Here is a 14100-nt window from a genome sequence, read left to right as displayed (position 1 = left end):
CGTGCTTATGGTTTTGTCATGGCCAAAGCATGTACAGTCAGGAGTTCATGAAAGTAGATCGGGATGTGGCCAGCTGTGTTCTGCTTTTTTTTAATTGTGAATTCTGACAGAATGATGCATCCCATCACAACAAATATGTAAGCGAAAATGGAGTGGCTGGCTTAGCCAGAAAAAATAGTAGCTCAGAACGAATACCATGACTAAGGCCCAGTCTTCCTGTAACTCTGAAAAGAAATATGGGAGGGCTAAGGAAACATTAACACTGATTCTTTGTGTTCCATTTTTATTACTCATGGTAATATTTACATTAACTCCACACATGTTCAGATAATAGTTTATGTGCAACTGCTTTTATGGAAACAGATGGTTTTAGTCACAAACAGGAAAACAAAACTACTTTTCATCACTAAAATAAGAGATTAAAAAAACACTTTAGGTAGCAACACTTTGTTAGAGAAACTAAATGTACTATGATAAATCATTAATGCAATATATTACATACTAGCAATAATCAGAATAATTACCTGAGTCTAATTTTCAGTATAAGAAGTCTTGCCAACGTTCTATGAAATAAAATAAATTTTTTTCAAATAGTGTCCTATTTTAAATAAAGGAATTTTTATATCGGTTCTCATTAGCATTGTCCCCTACAATATAACAAGTCAGTTTAGTGTATAAGTTTGAGCAAATCATATTCTATGACAGATAAGCCTGCAAGAATATCAAGGGTCATGTTTTCCTAGTAACATTCTACATTCTGTTGGATGGCAAATGAGTCACACATTTCCAACAAACACAACCAATGTGTCAGTTAACTGTGAGTAATAGTACAATATCACCACCAAGTGGTTATACAAGAGAAATGCAAGTTACAAATCATTTTCCTCATGACACCCATTCATGTTCAGATGATTGTTGATAAGAAGCAGGGACAAGAGTATGATTTTGAAGGAGAGTGGGGGTGAATTTCAAATGTAACATGTGTAGTAGAATACATACATCTATATGATAACTACCACAGGGGCAGGATTTACTTATGGCAGATAGTGATATATCTAGAGCCTGTTTATAATATACACAGTTATATATAAATCTCAAATGTATATAGCAATTGTACAGTGTACTCTAGACGAATCCTGCCTTAGTACAGTTTGATAATCTACAAACTACATTGCACAGTAAATATACACAAAAATATGTATTGATGTATACCCTCCGACACAAAACACCTATTAGTTCCCATTTACCATGCAAGAATTTGCTGAGATACTTTACCATTTTCTGATCAATACAAAGTGTAATTAAAAAAAAAAAAAAAATCTCTAAAGATATGATTTATATGTAATTCAATGATTCATGTATTTCAGTTATACAGCATGGTTCATTTTTATCCATCAAATGTAATTTATGAAAGCAAGAAAAAGAATTCCAGAGGCATAGCACAAAACGTCCTCTTTTATATTTATGCATCGGATTTTGTGAATTTGCAAATTTTTAATGTGCATAAACATAGGTTGGCATGTGAAATAGTATTGTCTACTGTGAGGAGAGCAAAGTCGTGTTCCTCTTTATGATGGGAGGAAATGGCCAGGTGTTCCGTGGAGAACTTGTGCTTGCGGTGTGCCTGGGGTGTTTTGCAGGACAAAATATTCTAATGAATTTTGGGAGGAATTTTAGCAAATCGACATGTCCTGACAAAGACAGTGGTAATTGGTTCTTAAAAACTATTTTTAAAGGCCCACCTTTTGAGCCATGGAGGTATATGTGGAAGCACATTAATACATATTGCTTTACATGTGCATATTAAACATCAACATGTATAATTGTGATACTATAAATAAAGAGAGCCTTGATGTTGCCCAACTCTCATAACTTGATTAAAGCATAAATGCAGTATTATAGGAGAAAAGGAAATCTGTAAATAATTAAAGGCGGATCCAAAAGTAATAGCAGGAGGGTATTGGAGAGATTTACTTTTGCTGACATGCGCATTTAGTTCGCGGATTTCAAGCCGACAAAACTTTCTGTGCCTCAGCATTTTTCCACATCTGTCTATATAGTCAAGTCATCTCCTGGTGTGTCACTCTTCTGCAGTTTTGTTGCATACCAGACACTGATCATGTTTAGTCTGCTTGCTCTCAGCCTCTTGTAAAATGAGAAGGTCTCTGATGCTGGTCACACATCTACCAATGCAATGATTTGTCAGGTTCACAAAACAACCAGATTTCTGATCAATTTAGTCACATACAGGAAGGCCAGGATTGCACAGATTCAGCTGCTCCCCCCAAACACCTGCATAACAAGGGACCTGTTCATATTTACAACATGCCCACATAAATTTAATCATGACTGAATCTGGTTGTTTGCAGCACACGTATATTGCAATGTCAGGCCAATTTAGTCACAAAGATAATAAGTCGTCAATCATATCAGCATGTGTGTGGTCAGTGTCACACTTTTAGAAATACTCTGTAATTATTTAATTCCTTAACATTTATCACATTTTACAGTTAATTACTGAAATTGTCAAAGCACATAAATCAGCAGGTTCCATAAACAAAATGATGTGATACGTTGATGTCACTTCCTGTTCACAAATGTTTTCTGCAAATAACTGCTTAAGAAACATTTATGCTCAGATATATATATAAAATGATCCATTTCTCTGCAAGAGACAGAACTTTTCATTCATTAAACCACTTTTTTCCAGTTTTTCCATAAATGGTGTCAGCATCGTGACGACGTGTGTGCACCAGGAAATGTGAGTAGTTTTTCTGCTCTCTTAAACCATACAAAGTGTCAAACAATAATAAATTACTACAAACCGAATAATGAGAACTCTTCATTTTTAGTACCAAGTGCCTTTTTTGGTGCTCTGGAAAAAGCCTAAGGAATAAAGTTCATAGTTGGAATACTAATGACTTTCATGGTGGGCTCAATGTTATTAGTGCTTTTGTGCTGACTGTGGTATCATTAAACAATATCATCCTTGTAGAGTGAAATGTCCATTCGAACACTTATTTAAAAGTATATAAACTTTTCAATTGAACGCTGAACCACATGGAGATCTTGTAGGCATGTAGTCACCAGGAGTGTTTCTGATCTTGTCCTACAGCTTACATGTTTGCCAGTAGAATGTTGTTTTTAGCACAGACCACAGACAGAGGGGTTGTTAAAAGAAGAAATATCTAAAACTGAAAAGGTTTGAGAGATGATGAAATGTCATAAAAGAGCATGCCCCTTCAAACTTGCAGTGACATTACTAGCAAGACCATTGTATTTACCAACCAATATATAACTTTTCTAATGCATCTGAACATGACAATCTTCCAAATTGACCTGCCTCTCCTCTCATTCACCATTCTAGATTCATCCACAAAATAGAATTAATGAGTTTCCTCTGTCTATGTAGGTAGAAATGGTTTTTAAATGTTAGCTTTCTCTAAGCTGTAGAACAGACAGCAAGCTTGACAAGTATAAACTGCCATTATTTCAAGTATATTTTGTTAGCTCAGTAATGGACATACTTTGGTATTGCTTGCTCTTTAAAGTGCACCTGTTAGCAGAGGACACGGTGCTATTTTTACATTTGCAAAATACATTTTTGTTGCACATTAGATTAAAAAAATAAATACTTGTTGTCGTCCCCCATTGCACCATTGGGAGATACCTAAATTATTGCAGCCAGTATGCTAATGCTCAACTTGTCTTTCAAGGTGTGTGTATAGCAAGCGGAGCTGTACTCTCCTTCCTCTCTCCCAGACTGGCCCCCGTAACATACATCTGGGCACTGGGTCCTAGAAATCCTGTGCATATTCACTGAAGTCGCATATGCAAAGCAGCACAATTAGTGTGTTGCTCCTGCGTGCTGGGAGTCGGAATGGGATAGCCTCTTGTGTCTCGCCTCCTCTCTGAAAAACCATCTCTCACTCTCACTGGCAAGACTGCTCCTGTGCAATTACCTAGCTATGGAAATCCCAACCATGCCTGGTTAGACTACTGCCCAGCCTTCAACTATTGAAACACTCCCTGAAAACCCACCTCGTTACTACAGTGTATCCTATACTACTCACACTGGTACACCCTTACTGCTGCTCCAATGTCCACTGTTACACTCGCTCCTCTTGTCTCTGCTCTGCCCTTTTCCACTAGATTGTAAGTTCTCCAAATAGCAGGGCTCTCCCCATCCTATATTTACTTTGTCTTCTTTTATAGTACATTGTCCAAATTTCTTATCTGCTCTGTTTTCCCCCTTGCCCGTCACTGTGATGACAAGACAACAGTAATATGCCGGGGATGAGGCGCACAGCCCTCTTGCTATTAGCAAATCCTGGGCATGCTAAATTTGTTGTCCTCTCCAGGGTGAATACGGGGAATATAGACAAGTATTTATTTCCTTCATTTTATGTACAAAACACATTTATTATAAATAAAAATAATAACAAGCAAGTCCTGTAACCATTCACTTTAAAGTGGTAATACAATCATAGCTTACCCCGTTGCTCATTCAATACACCCATGGATATATAGATATATAGAACATTACTATCCTATTACTTATTTCTCACACAGCCTACAAATCTAATTTGCCCCTCCCACGCCTCCTGTATTTCATTTACCAGTTAAACGTAGTAATGCGCACCAGCTAAACGTAGTAATCCCTCTCATAAGGCTGAGGGTGCCTTAGCTTGGCGTCTGCACCAAAAACAACAATACTGTATAGGAACATATATATATATATTCCAATCTCTAGCTGTTCATTCACTTCAAACGTAGCTCCGATGACATATGCAGGATTGTTATACTTTGACCATCTTTCCTGGCAGAACAGCCAGATAGCTATGATAAGTGCAATCACCTTAAGTGGAATACAAGCATTGATCTCCCTCGCATCCATATACCATGTGAAATGTGAAGGTTCATCCAGAAAGAATCCAGCTGCGAGATAGAAGCAGAGAGCAAAATTCTCCTTACAAGACAGGTAATATGTCACTTTCATCATTTTCCTCTGGTTCGCTAATTGATTTAGACTGACCACTAAAAGGCATTTCTCCAGCATTTGTGAGGTGATGTGCTCCAGGCTGTCTGTTTATGGAGTTGGTGGTAAGTTGTGTTTGCATGATGGAATTGCAGATAGGTGCTGCAGCTTCATCTCTCTGGCTTCTCTCCAAACAAGATGTGCTTGTCCTGTTCAATAACCTGGCTATCCATGGCTTGGGGACCACGTTCTCCAAACTCTCCTGAACTCTCACACTGCTATCTACGTTTGTATAATGGAGGTCAACTATTATGATGATGTCGTTCTGTACATAGACACAAAAAATACATACATATTCTAATTAGTCCTGAGCATTTGATGAAGCCATGACAACCAGCAATTGCTCTGTCAGTCAGTGATGGTGTAGATTTCCTTACCTGGCACTTTTGGAGGCTATAAAGCCTGAGCATATAATCCACTTCTTCCCCATCATTCTCCATGGTCAGCAGAGAATCTACCGGGTCAAGTTTGCAGGTGTTTGAGAGTCCTGCCATGTCCTAACGAAAACACAACACAGAAAAAAATACTCAGACAAGCCCAAATGTTGCTCATCAGCATAAGTATTTGGCAATCGAGTGTTGCGCCCATGTATTAGTTTAATCCATGGATGACCAGGAGATGTCCCCATCCAGTAACAGACTCACCTGCTACTTGGACTGTGTGAATACACTGCTCCCACTATATAACAGCAACATAACTATAAGAGTGTGGACAGTCATTTGGTTAGGAGAGCTGTATGTGGCCCTTGCTCGGACTGCTGCTTATTATGGAGCTAGAGGATTTTTTTTAAGACAGTGATGACTCCACTTGTCAATTGGTTGTTCAGAAAACCATAAAATCTGTGCATTAATGTAATGTGCTTTTATAAATCCTGGTTCCTGAGGTGGAAGCCCTTCCTGTCCTGTCCAAGTTTTACCTTTAAATACAGAAGTATGTAGTATTATTTTGAATCATCTTTAAAAATATGGGATATGGGAATCTTTAACAGTGTGAAAACATGCTGTCCTTTCAGATAAATTCACCTTGGCATTTATACACAGGAGTGATGTCATTAAATTTAGATCAAAAGAACCAACGTCATAACAGTGTAATAATGGTGCTTCATCAGGATCATTTTAATACCAGTGTTATTGTTGGGTGGGGGGCAGTTTCTTAACAATGGTAAAAATAACAACAAGCACTTTGCACTGATATGTAAATACAATTAACAATTTGTTAGCACGTCTTTTGATCAAAAGTATTATTATAAGTAAAAGAATGGCTTTATGGCATTCTGAAAAGACTTGGACGGGTTTACTAAAGTGCGGTTCACCAAACAGCAGACTTTCGTGCTACTTGATGTGTGGCTATTAAACTGCGCTAATCACCGTAGTAATTGCACATCAAATTGCAACAAACAAAACCATATGGTCTCAAGCCTCATTTGCGAATTGGAGACCTTGCTGGGATACAACTGTCCTATTTCTCAAGCGCCCGTTTGCCAAACTGCTGTTGATTGGTTAGATTAAAAGACTTGGTTGTGATAGGCCATATAGCACAAACTGCAAGCTATTTGAGCTCTATCGCCTGTTATAATAAGTAATATTCTTTAAGAAAGTGTGCCCTCCTGACAATTAATACACAGTACAGCACTATACAACATGTGCTGTTTGCCATTAAAAAAACTGGCCAAAAATTGTGGGATCCCCCTGGTGCAAATTGCACCAATCTATACAGAATGGACTGCTTTAACACTATTAGCCAGAAGATACTGTGCATGTGTCCCCTGTCATAGCATAAAACAGGCCAGTCTAGTCAGCATCGGGCTTGGTCCTCTGGGGGTAAGACCAAAAAAATGAACAGGCCCCCTCACCTAGAGAGTATCGCCCCAATGCTGAATAGCACTGGGCCTCCCCGGGCACCCCTGGCCGTTGTGCACAGGGGTAATCTGATTTACATGTACCAAGATCTCATGACTGCTGTTACATGAGAGCACTTGGAGAACTACAAGCATCGCCATGTACATGGATGCCCCAATATTCTTAAAACAAACACTCACCTGAGGAGCATTGATCGCAGAATGAGGTGAACTCTTTTTATTTGAAAACTTTATGAATATATCACGATTTTAGAAACGTTCCTATAACTGCTGTACCCATGCTCCTCAGTCGCAAAAGTAGATAGGGTCCACAGAGCTCCTGCTTATTAATTTAAATTAGACAGATTAGACTCTACTCTGTACATTAATACCAAGTAGTTCTCATAAAAGACGTGATTGGCATGGCTTCCAAACACATGTAATGCAAAAAATAATAGATTATACATTATAATACATTATACTTTATAATCTCTGCTGGCTTAAGCCTCTTGGAACAGTACAGAACTGTAATCTGAATTTTCAAAATGGAGGAAACTGGTGGCAATTATCAGGTAGTAATGGACAACCACCACTACCAATTAGCGGGCCCAATCAGCATTTTGAGACCTCTCTTCTCTGGCCATGAATTACTCAAAACGATAAACGTCATTTGCTTCGCGTTTACCATGTTCCACTGATTTCAGAACTAGATAGTAGCAGAGAAAAGCCTCAGAATCCAATATCTCTGTGATGAAAGGGGATTGTGGAAATCGGAAAGAGATTACTCTAATGGTTAAATAGCACCTGTCACCTACACACCTCATCAAGGGCTACCAACAGTCCATGTTTTCAGGATTTCTGTCTGTGGAAACCGGTGGGATAATTACTGACCCAGCCAAATAGATTAACTTACCTGTGCATGATTAAAGAAATCCTGAAAACATGAGCTGTTGGTAGCCCTTGAGGACTGAGTTTGGACACCTCTGCTATATAGGATAGAGAGAATGTGGAATTCACCATCCAGAAGATGACAGCAGAACTTGGATTGGATGCATTTCTTACAAGGAATAATATTGTTTATATTGTAGCAAATTATTCCGACAGCTATTATGGGATCAAGGAAGGAAATCCTCTCTCTGTGAAGTTAAATCATGGTAATTGCACTCAGTAAATGACACTAGGGGGTAAATGTATCGTACTCCGGTTTCTTCAAGTCGCCAGAAATCGGCGAGTTGACAGCTAAAATTTAAAGCGCTGGCTTGTGAAGGCAAGTTTCCCTTTACAAGGCAGCGCCGCTTTAAATTTTAGCTGTCAACTCTCCGATTTCCGGCGACTTGAAGAAACCGGAGTATGATACATTTACCCCTAGATGCCCATATTCATAGGCCACACCATATTTACTTTTGTTACAAATAATTGTTACCTAATGTACTCTGTATTTAATTTAACATGTTTCATTATTTTACTTGAAACGGTCACTCACAGTAGGTTTGTAGAGAATGATCCTGACATCCGATAGGTGAGGAGGGGTGTAAGTCAGTTTTGCAAAAGTGTGGATGAGATTTGAGAACACAGATTTGAACCTCAATTCCACTTCAACTCCGCATGAGAACTTTACCATTTGTTTTGGGATCTCTGGAAATATGCAAGAACACATATTGTTATAGGTTGTAGAGCAGTGATTCATGACAGTAAAACACAGGCAGACATAACTTTAAATATGTACCCATGTTTCACTAAAACATATTAAACTATCAACTACTAACAAATATATTACAATAATCCCCTAACAACTGTTTTTGTTTAAGATATATAAACCTCAATCAGAACACAGAAAAATCCAACAAAACAGAACTAAAATTGGGAATTACAATAAAGTCATGTTGTTTTCCATTAGTGCAGGCTATCATCATTGTAGGAAGTCCATGTATTGGAAAATGAAAGAACTGGTTGTTCTATATAAGGTGCAATAAGTTCCTGTGGTTTATACTAGCGCACATCATATGAGCATAGAGGATACAGATATGAATATTTATTTGAGGAACAGAATCTGCAAGTCCAATTTTTAAAACCTTCTTTTCAGGGGAAAGATGTCAGATGGAATGCATGTTCTCCCTTCTCCACTCTTATACGTACAAATGAGGCTGACACTAAGAAATAGACTATCTAATGCTGTAGTTCCTACATCCAGCATTGCACAGTCACTGCATATAAAATATTAGACATACTGAATCCGCCAGACCAGTGGAACAATAGATGTATAGCAATACAATATTTTAAATACTCTAAAAGGTAATGTACGAATTGAAAAAAATGTGCATCTAACTCCCATGTGAAGGAGTAATATTTGAATCTCTCACAGTGGCTTCCATTTTTAAGCATGCTTTTACCCATATAAATGTGAGTAAATTTGATCCAAAAAGGAGCATGATGTTAGGGTAGTGGCTCAATTAGACTAAGAAGTACTTCCTGAAGTGATTGATGCTGCATCTATCCAATTATAACTAGGACATCAGTAGCCTTCATGTACAGTACGCCATCAGAGTATAATGTTACTATAATGTAACACATCAGATATAAAACGAACACACAGTGCTCACAGAACACATGCAAACTGCAGGCACACACTAGAGGACATCATCTGTCCTACTTACTGCTCTGCTGATCCCACACACTCCTGTTCAGCTGTTCACTTCCTGAGGTGTCCATCTTGTCAGTCAGAGCTCGACACTCTTTCAGAGAGTGACTTATTTCCATAACTTGTTTGCCAGTTACCAGAGGGTCTCTGCCAATATCTTCAAGTGAGGCAGAGAGATGTAGTTAGAACATTGCAAATTCTACCCTTTTTAAATCCAGCTAACAACTTTAAAATCCATGGACAGATTTAAATTTGGGAGAAGGGAGCATCCTAGCTCAACTCTAATTTGCAGTGTAAAACTAAAGCTGCCCAGTATTTGCTTGCTACATGAAACAGCAGGTAGTATTTTCCCTGCAGGCGAAATATATTGCATTTGCAACATGTATGCAGAATTGCACACGTTAAATAGATTTGCTCCTAACTTCAAATAAAGCCTTAAGACTCCATACGTCCTCCCAGACCTGACTTTTTTCCGATGTAACCACCCAATGTCTTTGCGCCACAGATAGATAAGGGGATTTTTGTACTTCCTGTTAAATCCCTGTTTCTGAGGCTGTAGGGGGACACAGAAGGTGTGTTGTTTTTTACCATTAGGAGACTGGAAAAAAAACACCTCCTCCCCCAAATAATTTCCCTATTGCTCTGCTCTTCCTCCGTATATACAATAAGCCCAGCAAGGAGACAAGAAAGTGAGCAGAATAAAACAGAGGCAGACATTCCTGACATGCCTTCCTACTAAAGGTGCCAATGAGCAAGCCCCCTTTGTAAAATTCTGAAAATGTATGTGGCAATGACCAGGTAGTCACTCTGCAAAACTGGTCCCCCGATGTCTGATGACATAACACCTAAGAAAGCTCCACCTTGGTTCAGTGTACCGACATGTTAGAGGAGACTGGTGCCCTGTGACAGAATAGTCCCATCCTGATTCAGAGGGAGATTGGTTGAGTGAGGCATTGCATCCCTTCCTGGTGGTCTTTGAAAAAAACAAAAAGGGGGCCAAAGTGATGGAACTGAGTATTAGACAGATAGATCCGTAAATAAACGCACCACTTCCAAGGAGTGAAGTGCTATTACTGTGGGGTTGTAATGACACAAGGTTGAAGTAAGGAACCCATATGAAGGACTGCCTTGTTTTCTTGGGAAAGCTGGTGTGGAAACCTATGGGAAAGAGCTGCCAGAACAGAGGCCCGTCTAACCAATACAATAGCTAGGAGAAAAATGACCTTTCCGTTGAGAACAGAGCAAGGGAACAGAACAAAGGGAGAATCCTTCAGGACCTTCAGAAGCAAGCTCAGGTTCCAGTTATGGAATTTATATGTTATATTTATAAAGATAAAGAAGAATGGAAAGGTGGATGTTGATGATGATGATGAACATGGCCTGCTCTTTATAAAAACACTAGCATATTGAAGCAGTGCCAGCTGATGTTGAAAAACATCAGAGAAACCTGCATCTTGAGAGAATTCAGGGGTAGGACTATTTCTGTCCCCTGTGAAGAAAAGAAGCAAACGAGAAAAAAAAACCCCACCTAGGGCAGAAAATTCCAAACTTTACACCAGGCCAAACAGGTTTCCTTAGAGTAGACACGTGAAGAGGGCTTTCTTGTTTAGAAGGGTCACCCAATAAAGAAAGACACCAAACTTGACTGATTGAGAGATTAGCTAGATTAGTGTATCAGGACCACCTAGACAAATCGGGGGTGAAGTACAACACCCATCCTCCTTTTTGTCTGATCTTCTGTATGATCTGAGCAAACAATAGTGTAAGGGGAGAACAGGTAGACAAAGTAGAATAGTGATGGAACTGCCTGTGCATCATTGACAGGGTGTTATCTGATATAGTTGCAATACCCACACTTGAGAGCGATGCCCAGTTGCTCACAATCAAATAGATAGCCATGCGTTCCAGGAAATTGATTAATAAAGATGGACTCCTAATTATCCATGTACCCTAAGCACGATGATGAAGGAAAACTCCCACTTCCGCAGGCTTCTTCGGCTGCTGCCATCTTGAAATTGTGAATAGGGTGTTTGGCTGTCCCCCTGTTGGAACCCATTGTGGGGCATTCCAGTGTGAGAAATAACCCCCTTCTGCTGGGTTGAAAGCAGTCACAATACCCGCCTTGGACACAGGCTGGTGGCCAGCGATGCTGTAGGGTTCCACAGCAAAGACTGATCAGTCTTCACCTTTGGTATCTAAGGATGACAGAGGTGGGAGTGAGGGACTCCCACAATGGAAGTGGATGGATATAGGGGGAGGAAAAAGACATCCTCCTGCCACACTACAGGGAACAGCTGATTTTATGTAAAAATAAATAACTAAAAGCAGCTGGAATACAGTAATGAAAATTAAAACAAATGAATGCAAGTAAGGAAAAAAGTTCTGTGCCCAGCTCCTATGAGGACACTGAAAAAGACGTAAGCTGGTGCAGGGGCATAGTGGGGTCATAGGAAGGAGGCAGAGTAGTTTCTTTTTTTCAGTGCGCTCCCTCCAAGGGGTGGAACATAACCCACTATCACTATCCCTCTAATGCTGGAGGAGAAACATGTGTTGGCTGTGGTATCGTGAGAGCTCATTCCCACATATGCACTTTAGCTGCATGAAATGCATACTGAGCACATGTATTGGAAACTAAAATGGTTATAGTGCAGTAAGATCTGTCTCAAAAGAGCATTCAAACCTGTCATCAGTCCCTAGCACAGGTAATGTTGGTGAGGCCTGAAGACAAGTTTGAAAAATATGTCGATAGATTCCAGCTCAGTTTCCAATCCTGATTGCATGTGCATTGTAACCGGTGAACTCTGAAAGCCCATCAAAGAACATGACAATCCATCCATATATTTAGCTGTTAGTATGTTTGTCATGTATATTTTATGTTAATTACCCTTTACAAATTGGTAGTCTCTGTAAAGAAAGTCATTTTTCTTACATAACTACTCAGTGTACAATCCATTTATGTAAACTGGAACACTGTGTAAAAAGGTTCTTTTAGCGCCACATTTAAAAGAAAAAACAATAGCCGCCAATACAATTTTTATAAAGGCCTCCCAATAGCACATTTTTAATTACCGGTAAATGAATTTAGCCTGTTGTGTTTCCACCCCCTGTTAGTTTCTACCACCCTCCCTCTTGCTGCAAAGTTCAGGGAATGCAAATTGCCTGAGATGCCAACCTTTAAATGTGCCTCAAAGGTAAAAGTGCAAATAAATATATAGACCAGAACCTGAACTTTGTTCATATACAGCTCATAATGTACAGATGTGTAAATTGCAAGAATGCAATAGTGAGTCCCTTCCTGGCAGGTACTATACAACACGGGACACCTTCCGGTAACTAGTGCACATTACAGACCCTGTTCTTAGTGGCTAGTGTACCATACACATCTCCCATCCTGAGTGTCTAGCATACGCATCTCCCAGAGCTGCCATTATTGGCTGATATCACTTTTTTTCCTCTCCTGAGATCCAATCGCTGCTCTGGGGACCCTGTAACAGCATAAAATGGATGGTGGCTATGGGAAGTGACTTCATTTCATGAATAGAGTGCAGGGCTCAATTTGATAGATCTTTGTTACCGTGTTGTTCATCGCTGTCTTGCACCCAATAAGATTTACCTTCGAGGACCTCATCTAGCATATGCGTCACTTTCATTTCTTTCAGAATGTGCTTTTTCAGATACGTCATAAAGATCCCAGAGCTAAATTCTTCATCCTGAACTTCATATGCTTCAGCATTCTCACTCCTGTTTGTGAAAGGAGGTGGTGGATAATTACATTTTAGTCTACACAGCATGTCTTCCAGGTCGGATCTGTGTGAGTGTGTGCAACCAAACTCTAACTGAACCAATTTCTAGTCATTGATACACATTATATGGCAGGGAAAGGACCAAAACTTAAATCACTATATCAAAGACAAAGAACAGAGTGAAAACTGCCTGATACTGTCAAACACAAACATGATTCATTTGACTTTCCTCCCTCACTTTTATTGCTAGGTCCCTATAAGAGAGGAATTTTAAGATGGCAAAGACCAAATAGAAAGAAATATAAGGAAAAAATAAAAGAATCATAAAGCCAATGAAATCTAAATACTCTTCCTCATGCCTTCATAGATCTAGTTCTGACGACCTGTGCTTCGCCTTGTCTCTGATAACCACCTCTCACTCCTGTGCCACTACTCACTTATGGAATCCTTACCATGCCTGATCAGACAATCCCTCAGCCGAAAAATCTTTGAACACTCTCTGAAAACCCATCTCTTTATTAGAGCTTACCCAACTCCCACCTTTACCTTTACCCACACTTGTACACTCTACTGCTCTAATCCCCACACTGGACCACACTCACTCCTCTTCTCTAAGCTTTATCAATAACTTGTAAGTATGAACCCTACCCCTTGTTTTCATGTCAGCATTTATTTTTTCTATCTTGTATGACCCTGTCCCATGTATGATCTGTTCTCTACATGGTCTGGTGTTGATGACAATAATAATATATGCTACTTCTTGAGCAGTACCACCTTAGGAATGGGTATAGTTTGCCTACACACTAAATAAAGCCCTTTGTTCTTTATTAAGGGACATTGGCTG

At 39.4% G+C, this 14100-nt stretch overlaps 1 protein-coding gene across 2 annotated transcripts in view; it reads right to left on the bottom strand.

Moving 5' to 3' along the window:
• Positions 1-266: 266 nt before the first annotated feature.
• The window catches only part of LOC142152112 (mucosa-associated lymphoid tissue lymphoma translocation protein 1-like), a 49597-nt gene continuing 35763 nt past the window's right edge, over positions 267-14100 (bottom strand). For both annotated transcript variants that reach the window (XM_075208408.1, XM_075208407.1), the window contains exons 13-17: positions 13127-13254; positions 9530-9670; positions 8359-8510; positions 5416-5535; positions 267-5303 (exon numbers count right to left, since the gene is read on the bottom strand). In XM_075208408.1, the coding sequence (XP_075064509.1) occupies positions 4971-5303; positions 5416-5535; positions 8359-8510; positions 9530-9670; positions 13127-13254 (874 nt within the window). In that variant the 3' untranslated portion in view covers positions 267-4970. The remainder of the gene's footprint in view (positions 5304-5415; positions 5536-8358; positions 8511-9529; positions 9671-13126; positions 13255-14100) is intronic.

This window comes from Mixophyes fleayi, chromosome 4 (assembly GCF_038048845.1).
Source record: "Mixophyes fleayi isolate aMixFle1 chromosome 4, aMixFle1.hap1, whole genome shotgun sequence".
Classification (NCBI taxonomy): domain Eukaryota; kingdom Metazoa; phylum Chordata; class Amphibia; order Anura; family Limnodynastidae; genus Mixophyes; species Mixophyes fleayi.
Note: the sequence above shows the minus strand (reverse complement) of the source record. Positions and strands in the feature narration are given on the sequence as shown.